The 20,519-nt window shown below is 45.2% G+C and overlaps 1 protein-coding gene across 1 annotated transcript; it reads left to right on the plus strand.

Annotated features, from left to right (window-relative positions):
- The first annotated feature begins 285 nt into the window (after positions 1-285).
- On the plus strand, positions 286-6,121 carry LOC125507802. The gene is made up of 9 exons (XM_048672306.1): positions 286-1,347; positions 1,962-2,091; positions 2,183-2,670; positions 2,751-2,831; positions 2,972-3,070; positions 3,497-3,610; positions 3,695-3,766; positions 4,371-4,442; positions 5,144-6,121. Exons 1-9 carry the CDS (start codon positions 1,027-1,029, stop codon positions 5,402-5,404), a joined length of 1,638 nt encoding a protein of 545 aa, XP_048528263.1. The 5' UTR covers positions 286-1,026; the 3' UTR covers positions 5,405-6,121.
- The last annotated feature ends 14,398 nt before the right edge of the window (positions 6,122-20,519 follow it).

The raw sequence follows: 20,519 nt of genomic DNA on the forward strand, positions 1-20,519 counted from the left end.
ACTAGTACTATGTTACTTTGCACTATGAAGGTAGTAACTTAGACTAGTGTCATGCATATGACACTAGTTTAAGTTACTCCCCACTATGACCAGGCTTAGATCTAGTAGCATCATTAATTATACTCAACCATAAAAATGAACTAGATCCCTTATAATAATTGCCTTTATGAATTGCCATAAAACCATTAATTAGTACTCCTACTACATCCACAGTCATCATCTTCTCAAATCAAATATAAAATCACTCACTTCCCTCTCTAAAAGCTGAGCAGAGCGGAGCTACCCTCTCTCTCTCTAACCACCCACTCTGGTCAGTCATCACCCCCACCACAACCCCATGCCCTCCACCATTTCCATCGACAGTTACTGCTCTCTCTCCTCCCAACCCTAATCCCTCTCTCTAGACAGAGCGAGCGAGCGAGCGTGTGCCTTTTGAAAGATCCCTTCTTTTCCCTTTCAGCTCCTCCTCGCCCCAATCCTTCTTTTGTCACGAGATGTGGCTCGCCCCAAACTAGCACCACCACCACCACCACCAGTAGAGCAAGAGACGGAGCGCGGCGAAAGCTCGGGCAAAGCGGCAGCGTCGGCAGATTCCCGGGGCGTCGCCGCTATTTTACCACCCCGGCCGATTCACCGACGGAAGATCCAACCCCCACCCCACCCCACCCCAGCTGTCGGCGGCCCCCTAACCCCCGGGGCGCCTTTATCCACCGGGGATTTCTCGTCGTTTCTCGGGCCAGAGGCGGCGCCGCTCTGGACCTCTTCCGCCGCGGTGGCCTCATATAGCTCCGGGCCTCGATCCGCTGGTTTTCGGCGGGGCCGGGGGAGGCGGTTCCGGATGACTTCTTGAGCCGGGTTGCGGCGTCCGCCCCTCTTCGTCGAGCTTGTTCGATTGGTTTGGGGGAAAGTTGGTTCTTGCGGCGCCCGGCGAGCGGTTCCGGCGTGGCTCGGTTCCAATCGGGGGAAATGGCGGCCCTGCGGCCCCGGAGTTGACCAATCTGGTCTGGCCGAGCGCTCGCGGCTGCCATGGCGGATTTGGGGCTCTGGAACCAGGGGTGGACGTGGGTCCTCTCCCAGAAGCACGTCGTCGCCTGGGCGCACGCCGCGGCGGGCTGCGGCAGGGACCGCCTCGCCTTCCTCGTCGACCGCCACTGGCCGGCCGTGTCCCGGGCCTGCGCCAGCTCCTCGCGCCTCCTGCTCGAGGCGCTGAGGCAGTGGCGGGGCTGCACGGCGCGGGGCCTCCTCGCGCTCGCCAGCCTCGGCCCCGCCGCCGTCTTCGTCATCCTCTGGAGCTGCTTCGTGTGCATGACCTCCTCGGCCTGCGCCCTCTACGCCCTCCTCGGCCTGGTTCGTGCTGCAAATCATAATCATCCTCACCTTGCTGCTTTGGCAAAGCAGCCCGGATGTTTACAGGATAAGGATTTGTCATGCGCTGCTTTCGCTATCTGATTGTGGATTGCATGTTAGGCTGCATCTTTACTAAAGTAGCATAGTTGAAGTAGTAATTGCTGGTAAAGTAGAACGCCATTAAACTATCACATGATTGATTGGCTTGATGTATTACTGCCTAGTGTAATCTGATGTCATGCTTTAGTACTCGTTTATGCCATTTCTAGATTCTATCTGTCCACTGTTAGAGACGTTTGGAAGTTTGGTCTACTTCCCCTGGGGGATATCTGACCTTTTCAGCTAGATTGCACCACTGAATCAGTAATCAGCAGTGAAATAATGGAGAAAAAATAGGGTCATCTCTCCTGTTGTTTTCTCCCTGCCACTTTTCTTATTGCAATGCAGACAATGTCTCTTGTTCCATCATCATCTAATATACATACTTACTTAATTAGTACGACCTCTGTAAGGTAGTAACTTCTGCTTTCAAGTAAGGATACAAGTTTCCCATGTAAGAAGGATATATCAGAAGAGGTTATGTTATCTGATTGTTTGATGGTGCACTGTTTCAGGGAGCTGTTGCGGCAGTCATTCACTACATGGGCTATACGCCTGGCCTTCTTATTGTAGGACTGTTTGGAATAATGATTATGTGGATGTATGGCTACTTTTGGATTACCGGCATGCTTCTGGTTGCTGGAGGTTGTTCATCTGAATTGCTTCTGATGTTGCCTCATTCGGCCTATTTATTTGATCATCCTCATCTAATGGAGGCTCCTCTGTGGTCATGCAGGTTGTATGTGCTCTTTGAAACATGCACGATTTGTCATACCTGTCTTGGCTATGTATGCTGTTTATTGTGTGGCTGTTCGTGTCGGGTGGCTTGGAGTTTTCTTCACGCTGAATCTCTCTTTTCTGACAAATGATCTTCTGAACAAGCTGCTGCAAGGATATGAGGGAAGCACGGAAGAGAGACCATTTGAAGAAATGAAGGATTCTGATCCAGCCACGGATGCCTTCTTTCGTGGCTGTGAATATCCCCCTGCTCCTGAAAGTGAACCAGAGACCGTGTCGTCTGCAAAGCCCTTTTGCGCAGCACCTACCCAAGACGTGTTACATGTACAGAAGGAGCCATCTCCTAGTAAAATAGTGAAATCAAACTCTACTTCGTTGGACGAGATGAAGAGGATAATGGATGGTTTGACCTATTATGATGTTTTGGGCATCCCTCGGAGCAAAAGCATCAATCTGATCGAATTGAAAAAGGAATACAGAAAACTGGTAATAGACAACAGCACTTTAAGCTGAACGATCATCCATGTTTCTGTTACTTATTTTCCTGGTGCATTTTGTCTGTCTAGGCAGTTCTTGTCCATCCTGATAAAAACATGGGGAATCCATTGGCGTGCGAGTCATTCAAGAAGCTTCAGTCAGCTTTTGAGGCACGTACTTGGGAGTATATGCCAACTTTGGGCTTTCTTTCGTAGAGTTTTCTCAAATCTGACAGTGTATCATTTCTTGATCACAACTGTGTTATTTGACTCTTGATAAAGGTAACCGGTCTAGTCGTACCTCCATGCAGGTACTCTCAGATTTAACGAAGAAAAATGGCTATGATGAACAGCTGAGGAAAGAAGAATCACGGCAAATGACTCAGAGATCACGTGTTGTCTCTCAACCGGTGGGTTCTTGTCCTTGTAAATAACTAAATATGGAATGTAGATGTCTTTGATTTGCACATGATCTTGTTAAGTTTGGGAGCACACAATGCGATCTCTAGTATTCTGCACATTCCCCTTTGTAATGTACCTTCTGATATTATTATCCTTTGGAGCTCATTCGTATTGAAAAATCCCTCAGATACCACGTGCTACCCCTCAACAGATACTCTTATTCTGTTAGTATGGAATTTAGTCAGTTATCTTCTATTGTTTTGTCACTACGGAATTCAGTTAGTTATCTTCTGTATGTAACCTGGTCAATTTCTTAAACAAGGTGATTTATGCGCGACCCTCCTGTTTTGGACAATCTTGTTTGATACTGTTTTCTTTGTATAACTCATTTATAATTGAAAAATGAAGTCAATTGATAAATATCTTTTTTGCAGAGTGGGGTAGAGTTTCTCTCTGAGGAGTCCAGGCGTATACAGTGCACAAAATGTGGTAATTTTCATTTATGGATATGTACCAAGAGAAGCAAAGCAAAAGCAAGATGGTGCCAGGTTAGGAGCCCAGCATGTACTTTTAGGGCATTTGTTAACTGAGAGCATCGCTCCAGCTAATTTGCATGAATTGTGTGCTTGCAGGATTGTTCCCAATACCATGTTGCCAAGGACGGAGATGGGTGGGTGGAAAATAGATATTCTGCATCCTTGAAGGTACAGTTCTGTGTCTAAATAACATGTAAACTTCATTATATTTTTATTTACCTCAGCGTTAGTTTAGATGGAAGCACCTATTGCAGTCATCTTGGGTTTATGGAATGAACTACTGGGAACCAGTGGTTTAAACAAAGGGAGAATGAGATTTATATAGAAGAAGACATAATCTTCTGAATCCTGGCACTCTGCACAGTGCACACCTATTTGGTAGAAAACTCAACGAGGTGTTTTTCATGAGTGAAAACCTCAGTCCCTTCGTACTCGCTTATACTGCTTAAACTGGGCTAGTCTATACTGCCTGAGGCCGATGTTGGGTTTGAGCAGATTTGTTCATTTGAGCTGTAAGAACCCCAGAATGTTTTGCTTCTGATCGTAGATCATCTAAGGATATCTATGTTGCTAAAGTGGATGCTCAAAGTACCTTGAATTTCTAGCTTATCTCAATCCTGGTATTCTAAAGTGAATTGCTTAAGCAAATTCTGCTGAATACAAGACATCACCGAGGAATCACTAACTTAAAGCATGCATGTGTATTTTGCCACTGCAGAAACTAATGTCCAATATAACTTAAATTCTGTTCTTTCTTGATTGTTCAATCCAGATAGAAATACCAAGAGCTTTTGTCTGTGCGGAGAGTAAAATATTTGATGTATCTGAGTGGGCTACTTGCCAGGTGAGTCTGTCTCCATCTATCTTGTCATGTTTGATTTGATTATACATTTCAGTTATTTACATGCGTATTTACTTGCCATAATAAATGTCTCAAGTGATATGCTTTAACTTTTAGTTGCTTCCTTGTTGACGTCGGCAATGATCCATGTTTGATTCACTGAAAAAGACATCAGATAGACTGGATTAGAAGGATCTGTTATCTTGAAAATTCGAATTCATTTCTTGTTTCAAATATTGCCTTGTTGCATACCATATCTCAACAGATTGGTGTAATTTTTCTACCGAGTGTACAGCCCCATAATAATTGTGTTTGTCCAAAAGAAAACTTATTGGAGGGTTTGTATGCATTCCTTGCTTTATGTGGTTAGGCTCTGCTGTTTTATTTGTTTATAGTGTATTCATGAGTATACTGGCTGAATTTAGTCTTTGTAGTTTAGCATAGTCCAGATTGCTCTACTTTGTAAATAGGTTCAGTTGGTTGTTCGATCTTGTAAGGTGGATAGAATACCAACTTCCTTTTAGAGTAGGGACCATGTTAAGCTCTCTAGAAAGTAGGACCCAGAACATGTATTGCAGGTAATATGATGGCCACAGCAACTGCTGACATGCCATTTTCTGATAGTAAGGAAAGGATGTTGCGGTGTTATATCTGAAAAATGGGCAACACTTCTTTAACCCATTCTGTTTTTGTTAATAATCCAGGGAATGGAGTGCAAACCAAACACTCATGGTCCAACTTTTATGGTGAACATGGTTGGTGCGGATAGGATGCCTCAGCGATCTCACAGTTCTCGGTATCCCTTTAGCCTGGACGCCGAGATGATCCCCGAAGACGAATTTGAGCTGTGGCTTCAGCAGGCATTGGCGACGGGCGTCTTCTCTGACAGCCCAAAACGAAGGAAAAGCTGGAGCCCCTTCAAACTGCCTCAGAAAGGTATCAGAAGTTGGCGGCGATCGTCATGAGGGTGTGACGTTAAATAGCATGGCTACATGGGGCCTCAGATGGTAGCAACATTGGGAAAAAGGCAATAATACAAGGGTTTGTATTTGTAAATAGACTGACCAAAAAAATTTGCCTGGACGAGCAACTAATTTTGTCCGAAAAGAGAAACGACAAGTAAAAGGAACTCTTAAATGAAAAGACAGTGAACCTGACTGAGTGACTGTTGAAATTACTTTTCTCTGCCATGGGTTCCCACGAGTTGTTTCAGAGAAAGACCAGGCATGGAGTCGAAACACGAGTAGCTCTTCGGTGTGCGAACTCCATCAGTGCAGGGATCGATGACGAAAAGAATGGTGACCTGGATTACAGGAGCAAATTCTGCGGGTGTTGCGCTGCTCTTTCTGAAACATCACTGAAGGGAAGATGCTCTGTTCATGGAAGCAGCAAGTTTTGTGAAGCTCATTCTGGAGAAGAGAAGGGGGAAAAGGAAGAAACCTGAAAAGAGATGGCAGAAACTGGCTGCTGTGTAACCATGGGAAACCCTGCATGAGAAATGCAACTCACTCACTGCTCTGTAACATTATACCCTGATAATACTAACATCCTGTGGAAAAACTACCATAATCCAGGTTTGTCCTGTGACACGCCATGTGCCGCGCTCTGTAACATTTCGAGGGGGTAATAGTGATCTTGTCCTGGATTGTCTCCTAATTAGTACTATTTATGTTGCTGGTTAATCTGTTTTCCTGTGTGTACTGATTTGCTGCAAGTGAGTGGCGGCTGATATAGACAGATCACACGTGCACTCTATTTTTAGGCTGGCTATGGTTATTTGTCTGTCTAGAGGTTATTTTTAGGCTGGATCAGGCTATGGTTTTCAGTTTTGGCATGTTTCCTCTGTCTGAAAATAGCTGAGCTTCCTTTCACATTTCTGGGGGGTGGATCCTCCCTCCTCTTCTGGAATAGCACTGTTATACCATCTTGAGCCCACACCAAGGGAAGAATGTGTCATCTATGAATGTATGTGGTAGTTGCTAAATCAGTAGGAACAAAAATGCATTACAGCTACAAGCGATGTCCACTATTTTGTCCCACGGTCTGAAATAGCGATGCCCCGTTTGGAACACATGAATTTTGTGGCAAAAAGAAAAAAACTCATTTTCTGATGAAATCGAGAAATGAAAAACACATTGGATAGAGGACAATGTCTACAAGGAGGGGAGATGAAAGTGACTTCAATTTTATTTTTTCAATCATGTTTCATGGACACTTTTGTCTTTCTTTATGAAAGGAATGTAGTGGTACTAGTGGTACACTGGGTTTCTTTTAGTGGGAGTAATTAGATGCTGGGTCTAGATCTAAATTATCATTAAGAGGGTAGTAACAAATGGGCGGCTGATGGTACAGCATATATAAGTCAACATAACATGCGGATAAACTCGTGTTGTGTCAGAGGATTACAACTGGTTGATGTGACTAAATCCTTTTTGTCAGTTAATGAATGTACGGCCACTGCACGAAAGGGACCAAGATGGAGATCATGCAAGGGATTAGCAATATAGGTACAAGCACGTACTGAAATGAAAAGGGTCAAACAGAGAACGGATGATCACATCACTGCCAGTTAACCAATTAAACTAGTTAAAACCAGTTAAATGGTACTCCCTCCGTTCACAAATACAAGATATTTTGGATATTTTAATATAGACTACACGCGGGCTGAAATGAGTGAATGAACACACTAAAACATCTATATACATCCAATTCAGAAAAACTTAGAACACCTCATATTTATGAACCGAGGGAGTAGCAAATTAACACAACACTCTGCGCATTCATTCGGTTATTGTGCTCATAGAGTTTCTTTGATTTGGAGCATTCCAAAAACCATAGGACTAGAAAAAGAAAACGCAGAAATGGATGGTTGGGTGCGCAAAACAGAGGATTGCGGAAACATGAAAATTTTGAGGCGCCTGGTGGTTATAGCCAAATCAGGGTTAAAACACATTGAAAAGGTAATATATTATCATTAGTTATTATAATTGTGCGGGGAAGATTATATTATTATTTCTACTCAACTTATGTCATTCAACTTTTTGTGTGTACATAGGTGCAAAAAGGTTTGAGTGCATTGTAATTTTTCTTATCAGACTCAAACCAATGGAAAAAAATCCTCCTTTTCTTCCATAGGCTATTCCTTTGAAGTTCGAATTTTGGTTTGCGTCATATAAACCAATAGTGTCACCATAGAAACAAATCATATTTTCCCTTCAGCTTCCTATGAATCAAAGAGGCCCTTAGGCCCTTATTAGAAACCGGAGAGGCAGGGACGAGAGCATGGTCCTAAGAGATTCAGAGGGGAAGGTGACTTTCTCTGCATTTCGTTATCTTTTCCATTGTAAAGATGCCATTGAAGTTGAATTTACCACTACACTCAACGGCCTGTCATTGAGCATTCATCGGTCGAATCTTTCACCAATGATCCAAGCCAATAGTTCTGTTGCTATTGTTGCTTTGATAGATGACTCGTTGGCCCACTCCGCCTATGAATACCTAATGACAGAGATTAATAAGATTAATAAGCTTCTAGAGACGTGCGGGTTTGTTCCGTTAAGATTGGACATCATCAAAATAGAGTTGCGCATAGTCTTGCTAATATTGGTCTGGATATGGCACCGCTTGTTGGTTGCATCGAGTTCCAAACAACGCCGTTGGGTTTGTGTTAACACTATTTCAGAGGAATAAAACCCACTATTATCCCGCAAGAAAATATATATCCTGTTGGTTAGGTGGAAGGCAAAATATATCCGTTTGCGACTTGATTATATGTATATCAAAAAGGCAACAGGGTTACTGGATTATGTATAAAAGTTAACAGCTTGACCTAACATGATCATCACCCAATGCACTACCGGTGCGAAAGAAAGATCAAGTCATTCCATAGACCAGATGAATGACTAAACAAAAGATAAACCATAAAGAGCAGAGGCATCACCAATGATTTCCAAATAAAAAAAAATTATGGAGAGATGGAATGTTTGTTGGTTTTTCCGACAATTAATTATTGGAGAGGAGATGCTCGTGATGCATTTCTTAATACTAGCAGTACCATTTAGTAGAGCCAGTGGATGACCAAAAGAGACAAACATGAACGTTAGCATCGGGCTTAGCACAATTGATTAAGGCAAAAGCTAGCGCTAAAGTGATCGAGCCAACTCCACTAGCAGTGTACAAATCAACCAATCAATCAACACAATACATCACCTTAAACAAACAAAACAACTGTTGAGCTCTGCATCAACTCGGAGTTATGCCAGGGCCGGTCCTGAGATTTTGGGGACCCGGGGCGAAAATAAAACTTGAGACCTTTTAATATAAACATCAAAAAATAAACAATATATGTATATATGAAACCTAGATAGAAAAATTTAGACACATACCTTGTTTGGAATCATACCGCCGCATTAATCATTGGGCGCGTTGCGACCTCCTCTCGATGACTCGGCATGTCAGCGTGGCACTTTGGGGGCGGCGATGGGGCGCCTCCGTCCAAGACACACAAGAGATGAATCGCTAGGGTACACAATCGTAGGCAAAGTTAACCGTTCCAACCTAAGTATAATATGTATGCAAATTTGTTCATTAAATACCATGCCAAACCAGCTATTTAGATTGAGTACTCGAACAAATTTAGATTTAGCACTCCAGGTTCACGTGGTGAACGTCCTTCAACACCTTTTCTTTTTCTTTCGTTGTAGTATGGTTGAACTGTATCTTGAATAACTCATGAATAAAGCATCATAGTTTATGCCTAGGTGCATAATAAAACTCAAAATTGTCAACTGTCACACAACTTGGTTCTCCAATTGAAAATAATTTACGAATATAAGGTGCTTTTCTTGGGTTTTGACTACACCAGAGTGACATTTTTTTTTCTTTTCAAACACGAAGTAGTCACGAGAATACAAGATAGGGGAAGAATTAAAAATCAAGACTTAAAATTTTGCAAACCTTGTTTGATTTTGTTCTGGATCCACCCAGCAGAGCCATCGCCGTGAAACTTTTGACCACTAGACCTTGACAAGAGAGAGGAGTGTTTGCAGTTTTGGGTGGCCAGGGCGCATATGGGAGAAGAATTAGAAGACTAGATATAGATTATGGTGTACCCAAAATAATTAGAAGACCTAGATTCACTAAAAAAATTGCAAGGGAATTACTTATGCGATGGCGCAATATTGGTGGGGTGATGATGCTACCCAAAAGAGAATGCACTGGTTTGCCTAGTGGAAAATGTGTGTACCGAAAAAAGAAGGGGGAATGGGTTTCAGATATATACATTGTTCCAATTCTACTCTATTGGCCAAACAAGCTTGGCGTTTGATAGATAATCCCGAGTCTCTTTGCGCCACAATACTTCGTGCAAAATATTTTCCTGGTGGTGACTTGCTTAATGCCACTTTGAAGAAGAAGGCGTCCTATACATGGCAGAGTATTATGAAAGGAGAGAGTACACTCAAGCGCGACATGTTTGGCGAGTTGGATATGGGCAAAATATTAATATTTGGTCTGATGCATGGATACCACAATCTCCATCTAGATTGCCGGTGACTAGAAGGGGCAATCAACTAGTCTGTAAGGTGGCTGATTTGATTGACTCGACCACAGGCCAATGGGATATTGATACGTCTTCGTCGTATCTACTTTTCCAAACTCTTTTGCCCTTGTTTTGGACTCTAATTTGCATGAACGGAACTAACCCGGACTGACGCTGTTTTCAGTAGAATTGCCATGGTGTTATTTTTGTGCAGAAATAAAAGTTCTCGGAATGACCTGAAACTTCATGGAGATAATTTTCGGAATTAATAAAAAATATTGGCGAAAGAATCAACTGAAGGGGCCCACACCCTTGCCACAAGGGTGGGGGGCGCGCCCTCCGTCCTTGTGGCCCCCCTCACTACTGGAATCAGCTACTTTGCCATCTGCCAGCTCTTTGTCGTCAGCTAGCGGACGACAAAGAAGCTCTTTGCCATCAGCTACACGAAAGCAGACGACAAAGAACTGGCTGATGGCAAAGAAAGCCTTTGCCATCAGCCAGCTCTTTGCCGTCCGCTAGCTGACGGCAAAGAGGGAGGGGGGGCCCACTGAGGAGCTGGTTAAAAAATACTTAACGTCCTCCCGCTTTGCCGTCCGCCGCAGATGGCAAATATGAAGAAAAGCGGACGGCAAAGGAGGGCGGACGGCAAAGGCTACCCTAACTAACCTAACTAACGGCCGAGCCCCCTCCCCCGCCCGTTACTCATCTCTCTCCCTCGACCTCCCTCCGCCCCCGCCCCCGCCCCCCCCCGGCGCCGCCCCCGCCCTCGCCGCACCCGCCACCGCCCATCGCCGTCCGGCGCCGCCGCCGCTCCCACCCCCCCCCCCGCCCCCACCGTCCCGCCGCCCGCCCCGCCCCCCCCCCCCCCCGCCCGGCGCCGCCCCCGCCCCCCCCGCCGCCCGGCCATCCCACTGCCCCGGAGCCCGCCCCCCCACCCACCACCCCGGCGCCAGCGTCGCCCCCTGCTCCGGTGAGTTTTTTTTTCTGTTTTTTTTTTTTGCTGTTTAATTCTTGTTTAATTGTTAGTGTTAGTGTTAGTGTTAGATTTAGTGTTAGAAAAGAAGAAAATTTAGTGTTAGTGTTAGAAAAAAGAATATGTAGAAGAAAAGAAGAAGAAGTGGAAAAAAGATGAAAAAGAAGAAAAGAAAAGAAGTAGAAAAAAGATGAAAAAGAAGAAGAAAAGAAGAAGAAGAAGTAGAAGAAGTAGAAGAAGAAGAATAGAAGAAAAGAAAAGAAGTAAAAGAAGTAGAAAAAAGATGAAAGAAGAAGAAGAAGAAGAAGAAGAAGAAGAAAAAAGAAGAAAAAGAAAGAAGAAGAAAGGAAAGAAGAAGAAGAAGAAAGAAGAAGAAGAAGAAGAAGAAGAAAGGAAAGAAGAAGAAGAAGAAGAAGAAGAAGAAAGGAAAGAAGAAGAAAAAAGAAGAAGAAGAGAAGGAAAGAAGAAGAAGGATAGAAGGAAACACCCCGACCACTGACCCCGACACCCCGACCCCGACACACCCGACACCTGACCCCGACACCCTGACCCCGACACCCCGACCCCGACACCACACCCCGACACACAGACCACGACACCACACCCTGACACCCCGACCCTGACACAACACCCTAACCCCGAAACAGCACCCCGACACCGACATGACACCCCGACCCCCTAAACCTCCCGAAAAGGTGCTCTTTGGCCTTCTAGAGGCCGACGGGGTTATATATTTGTGAATTATTAGTTAGGTCATATATTTTTCGATTTTGTTATTGAAAACATCATATATAATTGTGTTGATCGGGTAGATTTAAATGTGCAGTTGTTTCATCGCTGCGAGGTTTGGTGTTCGACGACCGCGCCGTGCGTTTGACGAGCTCTGCCCCTTCGTTCGTGGGTGAGCACAAATGACATGTCCTTCTCTCCCATTAATTATTTGCATAAATGACATGAAATTTGGTAGTTAGCTATATATGTGTCTTGAATCATCAGTATGCGTAACCAATATGTGTCTCCTGTTCGAAAGCGTCATAGTTATAAATATGCATGCATTTGCATATTTATAACCTTGATTCTTTCGAATTGTCCAACGCTATCCACGGACAGCCCGAGTATGTGTAGATTGGGTTCGTTTTCCCATATGCTGCTCCGGATCCGACGCATAAATTTCGTCAGTGCCTCCTGTGTTCTCCGGGTACACATCCTCTCTGTTATTGCATAGACGTGTATCAGGAGAACAAGCGGGGAGGTTGCTGCCGAAATTTTGCCGTCGGATCATAGCATAGCATATGGGAAAATGAACCCAATCTACACATACACGGGTGGGATTAGGACCTATCATTACCTATTAGAGTGTAGGTTGCATGGACGTAATAAAATTGACAAAGTAGATCAACTGATGAATATATACATGGTGAATTACATATATAATTGTTGTGTGTCCAGTAGCTCTGAAAGTCAAGATGAGTGACCGTGCTTGGATGTATACCGGTCACACTGGTCAGAACAAATGGAGCGCTGAATGGTTCACAAAAACTAAGGGGTTTGTGCAAGCCGCATTTGCAAATGGCCAAAAGAAAACTTGGTGCCCCTGTTTCCGGTGCGGCAATTGGGAAAAGAAGACAGAGGCTGAAATGGGAAACACCTGCAGAAGAGTGGTTTTACGCCCGATTATACGGTGTGGACATTTCATGGTGAGTCTGCCCAACGTGACCGAGCTGAGGTGGATCGTCGTCGCACCGACGAGCATGGTACCGGGATGGAAAACATGGTGCAAGGCTATGATGATGCTCGGGATTCGGACGAGGAGATGGAGGAATCTGCAAAGGCCTTCAATGAAATGTTGGAGTCTTCGAAACGTCCGCTCCACGAGCACACTGAGCTTTGTCAGTTGGATGCCATCTCACAAGTAATGGCTCTGAAGGCTCAGTTCAACTTGGGCAGAGAATGCTATGACGCAATTATGACAGTATTTGGACGCTTTCTACCCAAAGGCCATGTAATGCCTGCAAACCTGTACCAGTCGGACAAAATCCTCCGTGCACTGAAGATGCCCTATGAGAAGATACATGCCTGTGAGAAAGGATGTGCCTTATTTAGGCTTGACTATGCGGACTTGAACTATTGTCCCATTTGCAAGTCTTCCAGGTATATTGTGGTAGACAACGGTATGGGTGAGAAGACACAGACCAAAATCCCCGTTAGTGTTCTTCGGTATATGCCAATCGTACCAAGACTTCAACGTCTTTTCATGGTAAAGAGACGGCCAGACAGATGACATGGCACAAAACAGGCAAAAGAACCGAACTAGATGCAGATGGGAATCTGATGATGGTACACACATCGGATGGTGTTGCGTGGAAAAAGTTTGATGAATTACATGCTGACAAAGCGGCAGATCCGAGGCATCCTCGAGTCGGCATCAGCACGGATGGGTTCAGTGTGTTTGGTATGACGGCAGCCCAATACAGTTGTTGGCCCGTATTTGTCTTTCCACTCAATCTCCCCCCCGGACAGATTATGCAAAGAAAGAACATTTTCCTGACGTTGATAATTCCAGGACCCAACTATCCGGGGAAAAATATGAATGTGTACATGCAGCCGCTTAAGGACGAATTGCAAGAAGCCTGGGATAATGGGTTCAAGACATACGACGCCTTTAGCAAACGGAACTTCATAATGCGTGTCTGGTACATGTACTCGACGCATGACTTGCCGGCGTATGCGCTATTCGTTGGCTGGTGTGTGCATGGAAGGTTCCCGTGCCCCACATGCAAGGGAGCTCTTGAGTTTCGTTGGCTTCAGGCCGGTCGCAAGTTTTCTTGCTTCGACATGCATAGACAGTTCCTGGATCCTCGCCATAAGTTCAGGAAAGACAAGAAGAACTTCATCAGGGGTAGAGTTGTCAAAAACTCTGCACCACCTGCATTGACAGGCCAACAGACCCTGGATCAGTTAAACGCTCTCGAGCCAGATCCACAACGTCCAGGGTACTTCAAGGGGTATAATACTAAGCACGCGTGGACTCACAAAACATGCTTATGGGATCTGCCTTACTTCAAAGACCTCCTTTGCCCACACAACATCGACGTGATGCACACTGAGAAGAATATCGCCGAGGCACTTTTTGGTACATTGTTCGGCATAGATGGGAAGTCAAAGGATAATACTAAGGCTAGAGTCGATCTGGAGGCGCTATGTGATAGGCCGTTACAAAACATGAAAGAACCGAAAGGAAAGCAGAACTGGACGAAGCCAAAGGCATGGTTCAATCTTGGAAGGCCAGCTATGAGGGAAATTCTCTTGTGGGTGCAACAGCAGTTGATGTTCCCCGATGGGTATGCAGCGAATCTAAAGAGGGGAGCGAATCTTGATAAACTGAAGATATTTGGTCTCAAGAGTCATGATTGGCACATATGGATTGAGCGGGTAATGCCGGTGATGTTGCGTGGCTTCATCCCTGAGGATGAATGGCTAGTACTGGCAGAACTCAGCTATTTCTTCCGTGTTCTTTGTGCGAAAGAACTATCGCCTGGCGTGCTAGAAGAAATGGAAGAGTTGGCGCCGGAGTTGATCTGCAAGTTAGAGAAGATCTTTCCACCGGGCTTCTTTAATCCAATGCAGCATTTGATTTTGCATCTCCCGACCGAGGCAAGATTGGGGGGGCCCGTGCAAAATCGTTGGTGCTACCCAACTGAGAGGATGCAGAAGACGCTTCGAGAAAAATGTAAAAATAAACGTAGAATTGAAGCATCGATGGCTGAGGCATTCATCACAGAGGAGGCGGCAAACTTCGTAACAGCGCACTACGAAGCCAAAAATCGTCATTTGCATAATCCGAAGCCTCGGTACAATGCTGACGAGCCTAAAAAGGGTGGATCCAACCTCAGCCTATTCAAAGGGAATCTCGCACCAGCTAGTGTTTCACATCCAGTATCTTTGGATAACGAAGAATGGCGGACCATTTCGTTGTATATCTTCAACAACCTGATAGAAGTGCGGCCGTACATCGAGTAAGTTCTCGGTACATTGTTTCGCAACTTCTATTTCCTTTGAACTACTCTTATTCCTGGATATGTCATACAGTCGATACGTCGCCATATTCTCGTATGGAGCGGAGATCCAAAAGGATTCCGTCGAAGAGTATGAGCTTCTCGCAAAGCAAGGAGGTGGCTATCCCGGTTTCATCTCTTGGTTCAAACAAACGGTAATTTCTATTAGACAATTTCATTTCATTCGCTAATTTGTGCATAATGCAACAATCCTTTCATATTAAACTTGTAGGCTAATTCAGAGTCTATGGACGCCGAATTGAGACAAGTCGCTAATGGTTTTGACTATAAGGTCCGTTCATTTGACAAGTACGACATCAACGGGTATCGCTTTCGTACCTATGGCAAAGAGCTATCTATGGCCGACCGAAAGTCTACAAATTGTTGTGTATCTGCTATCGGCGAAGGAGGTACCGAGTATTATGGGAGAGTTGAAGCAATTTATGAACTTCTGTTCTATGGTGAAAACCCACCGAATGTCGTAGTCTTCAAATGTTATTGGTTTCAGCCGAAGGAGACTAGAAGGACTCATGAACATATAGGGCTAGTTGAAATCAACCAAAGCACTCATTTAGATGTTCCTGATGTCTATATTATGGCTCAACAGGCGACCCAAGTATTCTATCTACCGTGGGCCTGCCAAACTAATCCAAATCTGAAAGGTTGGGATGTCGTTTATGAAGTGCCGCCACGTGCTAGACTTTCTCCCCCAAAGGAAGAGGATTATGAACCTCACATTAACCCAGACACATATGAAGGAGAATTCTTCCAAGAGACACGTCTTTCCAAAAAGCGTTTCAAGAACCGCTATACTTCACCCCAAAACATTGAAGTAGACAGCGACAATGAATCCGACATCACCCCAGAGGAGGAACAAGAAGAGCCGGAACAAGAAGAGGTTACTGCTGCGGATGACCTGTCAATGCTTGACCGATTACGTCAAGGTGGCCTTGCACATGTTGATGCCAATGAACCCTATGAGCCCATCATTGATTATAGTGATGATGATGATTATGCATTTATTGATGATACTGATCGAGATTATTAGTAGTGTCAGGTATTCAATTTTTTTATGTTGTACTTGATGATGATACACTTAAGTGATATACATATTATTATTCATGTCGGTACTTTTTTTATGTTGTACTAATTTCGTTTATTCTTTGTCATGGCAGGTGTTGAAAGATGGTGGGCGCTGGTCGGGAGCGCGCCGAGGCCCCTTCTTCGTCGGCGCGTGGTGCGAGGTCTTCCATTCCACACGCACCTCTCCGCCGAGCGTTGCTGGACAGTATGGCGACACCGCCGGGCCCTTCTTCGTCGACCGCGGTGCCCAGCAGGGGACGAGGTAAGAAGAAGAGAGGAGGTGGAGCACGTGGTCGCGGGAGAGGAGGTAGGGTGACTTACGGCGCCTTCCTCGCCGCCACCCCCAGTTGTTTCACCCGAGCACGTGACTGCTAGGGTGGACTCGTCCGAGGAGGAGGCTACACGGACACCGGTCCACGAGACTCCGGTCCACGGGTCTTCGGCCCACGAGCCTCGGGTCGACGGGCCTTCGGCCCACGAGACCCCGGAGGAGCACACGTCTGGATGGGGTACCTGGCCGGATCAGCCTGAGGAGCCGAGTGGCCATGTTGATGGTGGCGGGGAGCCGACTGATATTGAGGAGGAGGGGGCACCATCTACCAGCGTAGTTGTACACGGCTCTCGTCCGTGCCGGTGACCCGCGAGCAGAGGTGGTTGATTTTCCCTAAGGGGGAGAGCTAAGTGCATTTAATATTTTTGTACTTTCTGCATTCATGTTTCTTCAAATAACTAATGCGTTGGCCTTGTCATGCTGCAGGGGTTGGGACCACCATCATAGTGTCCGCCGGCCCAACTCCGTCTTGGAGTTCTTTGCCGGCAAAACTTCCCGGGGTTTGTCACGTTGCCTGGTGAGGGTCGGCTTCCAGAGCTTGGATTGAGCTGGGAGCACTACGTGGCTGCCCCGGCCCCGCCGGATGAGATTATCGACGGTGTCGTGTGCGACACGAGGGCAGACATGGTGATCAGAAAGTTTGGGTAATTTCTCCTTTACACATTTAAAAATCTTCAACTAGCTAGTTATTAATTGTACTAATCAATATTGTCTCATTTGATTGCAGACATTCTACAGGTGTGAGGAGGGATACGAGGAGGACGCGGCACATGTTATCGAGAACGTCTGCAAGCGCCTACTCCAGAACTTACGGCACGAGGCTCGGGTGCAGGCTGTTCGAGACTACTACGCCTTGCGTGGTATCAAGAAGACCAAGCCGGCGTGCCGCGATAAGTTCCTGAGTAAGGAGCAGTACATGAAGGTAATTCTTAAGGCCTTCTCTACTTAAGTTCCTTCATTTAGTAATTCTTAGCCGTAGCGCTCAAGTTTCTATTTGCTAACTTAGGCGCCTCCGAGATGGTGTGCGGATCGGATGGATTGTTGGGAGGTGTTGGTCGATGAGTGGTGCTCAAAACAATGGCTAGCCCTCCACAACGAGGCCAAGGACAAACGTGCCCAAATGGAAGGTGTGCCACACCATCAAGGCAGCTCCAACTTATATCAGTTCGGGCGCAACTGGGTATGTGGTTTGCTTCATGATTCATGCAATTCATTCATCATGCTAGCTTGAGCCCTTTAATTACTAATTTTCATTGTTTCTCTCTTTCAGGCACGCTACAATAAGGCGGATAAGGTGCCAGAGGTGTACGACCTGTATGCCATGGCCCACACTGCCTCTTTCAAGAAAGTCAAGGCTTTCTCTCAGTCTGACCTCGATGATGCAAACAACTTCACCAACATCTCCTCCCACAACAAGCTCGTGAGATATAGAGATGAGGGGAAGGCGAGGAAAGGGGAGGACTTTAACCCGAGCCAGGGTCCCATTGATCCAGAGCTGTTGATGATATCTGGTGGCGGGAGGTCCCATGGCTCCATAGCCATTGGAGATGGACTTATCCGTTGTCCTAGCACTCTCCCGGAGATCAAGGCGCGCCAGTCGAGCTCCGCTCCTGAGATAAGGCCTCGTGAACGGCCAGTGCAACTCGCCATCAAGGTTAGTGATACGTACTCAGTTATCTTTCTCCATTACATTGTGTGCGCTTCCATCAATGATTACAAATGGTCATGTGAGTGGTGTTGCAGGCTGCTATACAGAGTGAGAGAGATAGAACGGAGAAACTTCTGGCGGAGGCGGCGGAGAGGCAGCGGGAGTTGGAGGAGAGGACGACAAAGATGATGGAGGAGGAGAGGGCACGGAATGACATGCAGGCAAGGGCCATGTACGAGCTCCTTGTGGTAAGTTTCTTCTGCAGATTAGCCAAAACATTCATGTAGTGTTTGTCTCATTACTAACTAGTATGACTGAGTCGTCAAAACCAAATGTGCAGTCTGTGTGCGAGAAGACAGGTCAGACCGCTCCGCCGATGCCAGTGATTGCTCCTGGGACCACGGTGAGTTTTATTTGAATGGACATTACTTGCTAGTCTTAACATTTGAGTGTCATCATGCTAACAAGACATTGGAAATGATCTTTGGTGCAGCGTAACTCCAGACAAGCATCGCACGATCCTTCTCCAGCTACCGACACGAGCCACCCCGCTCCTACACCTCCTGGATCTTGGTAAGTTTATCTAGTGTTTTGCTTAACACATGCATAAAGACCTAGACTTAGCTTTATTTCCTCCAATGCTTACCATAATGACCTAGACTTAGCTTCTTCTCCTCCAAAATGACTTAATAAGCTTACTGACCTCCAAAACCATCCATTTTACCTAAGTTAGCTCTAAAACGATCTGTACTTAGCTTACTTATGTCAAAAATTGCATAATTAGCTTAGTTAGCTCATAGACGATCCATTTTACCTAAGTTAGCTCTAAAATGACCCATTTTACCTAGGTTAGCTTATAAATGATCCAGTTCATCCAAGTTAGCTCAAAAATGACCCATTTTACCTAGATTAGCTCCTAAATGATCCATTTTACCTACGTTAGCTTTAAAATGACCCATTTCACCTAGGTTAACTCCAAAATGACCCATCTTACCTAGGTTATCTCATAAACGATCCATTTCAACTAATTTAGCTCATAAACGATCCATTTCACCAAGTTAGCTAAAAATGATCCATTTCACCTAAATTAGCTCTTAAATGATCCATTTCGCCTAAGTTAGCTCAAAAAGATCCATTTCAACTAAATTAGCTCATAAATGATCCATTTCACCTAAGTTAGCTCAAAAACGATCCATTTCAACTAAGTTAGCTCATAAATGATCCATTTCACCTAAGTTAGCTAAAAAACGATCCATTTCACCTTAGTTACCTCAAAAACGATCCATTTGACCTTAGTTAGCTCATAAACGACCCATTTCAACTAAGTTAGCTCATAAATGATCCATTTCACCTTAGCTAGCTCATAAACGACCCATTTCAACTTAGTTAGCTCATATATGATCCATTTCACGTAAGTTAGCTCATAAATGACATACTCTTCTTGTTCTAGTCTTCTTCTTGTTCTACTCTTCTTCTTGTTCTACTCTTCTTGTTCTAACTTTCTTATTTTTCATTTTGAAGATTTCATTCACTTGACGAAAGCTTGCATAGATGGAGTGCTCCTTATCCCTTTCTCTGTTTCTTTTGTATCGTTGAACTATGCATGTATCGTTGGATGAAACTATTGTAATATATATGGTTGGTTGCCTCTATGTTGAACTTGTTATGTATGATGGAACTATGCATGTAATATATATGGTTGGATGATGAAGTTATGTGTTGGATATCTTATATGTTTGCTCTGTAATGGCCTTTTGAAATATATCTATATATGTCATATATATATTTGTGATGAAAATTGTTGGATTTAATAAAAAACAGATAAAAGAGCCAATATGCAGGCTCTTTGCCGTCCGCCACCGACGGCAACGGGCTCTTTGCCGTCTGCCGCGGACGGCAAAGAAGACACGTGGCATCCAGCTGTGCTTCCTGGGAGCTGACCCATTTGGTCAGTTTGCCTATAGTGGCAGACGGCAAAGACTTTGCCATCAGTGGCAGACGGCAAAGAACCTGCACTTTGCCATCAGTGGCAGACGGCAAAGAACCTGCCATGTAGTGACGTGTAGATGACATCATACGGCGGACGGCAAAGACACTAGAAATTTTGCCGTCAGCGGCGGACGACAAAGGCCTGCCGTTAGCCACTTAACGGACTGACAGCGCAATTATTGCCGTCCGCTCTCTTTGCCGTCCGCCGCAGACGGCAAAGGGCCTTTGCCGTCAGCCGCCAGGAAGCAGACGGCAAAGTAGCTGTTTACCGTAGCCTACTTTGCCGGAGCCTTTTGCCGTCCGCGGAAGACGGCAAAATAGCTGATTCCTGTGGTGCCTGGACCTCCACCGACCTCAACTTCAACTCCATATATTCATGTTTGGGGAGAAGGATTCATCGCCTTTTACGATATGGAGTCGCCGCCAAGCCCTATTCTTCCTTGGGAAGGCAGATCTGGAGTC

The sequence above is a fragment of the Triticum urartu genome, chromosome 5, assembly GCF_003073215.2.
Source record: "Triticum urartu cultivar G1812 chromosome 5, Tu2.1, whole genome shotgun sequence".
NCBI lineage: Eukaryota > Viridiplantae > Streptophyta > Magnoliopsida > Poales > Poaceae > Triticum > Triticum urartu.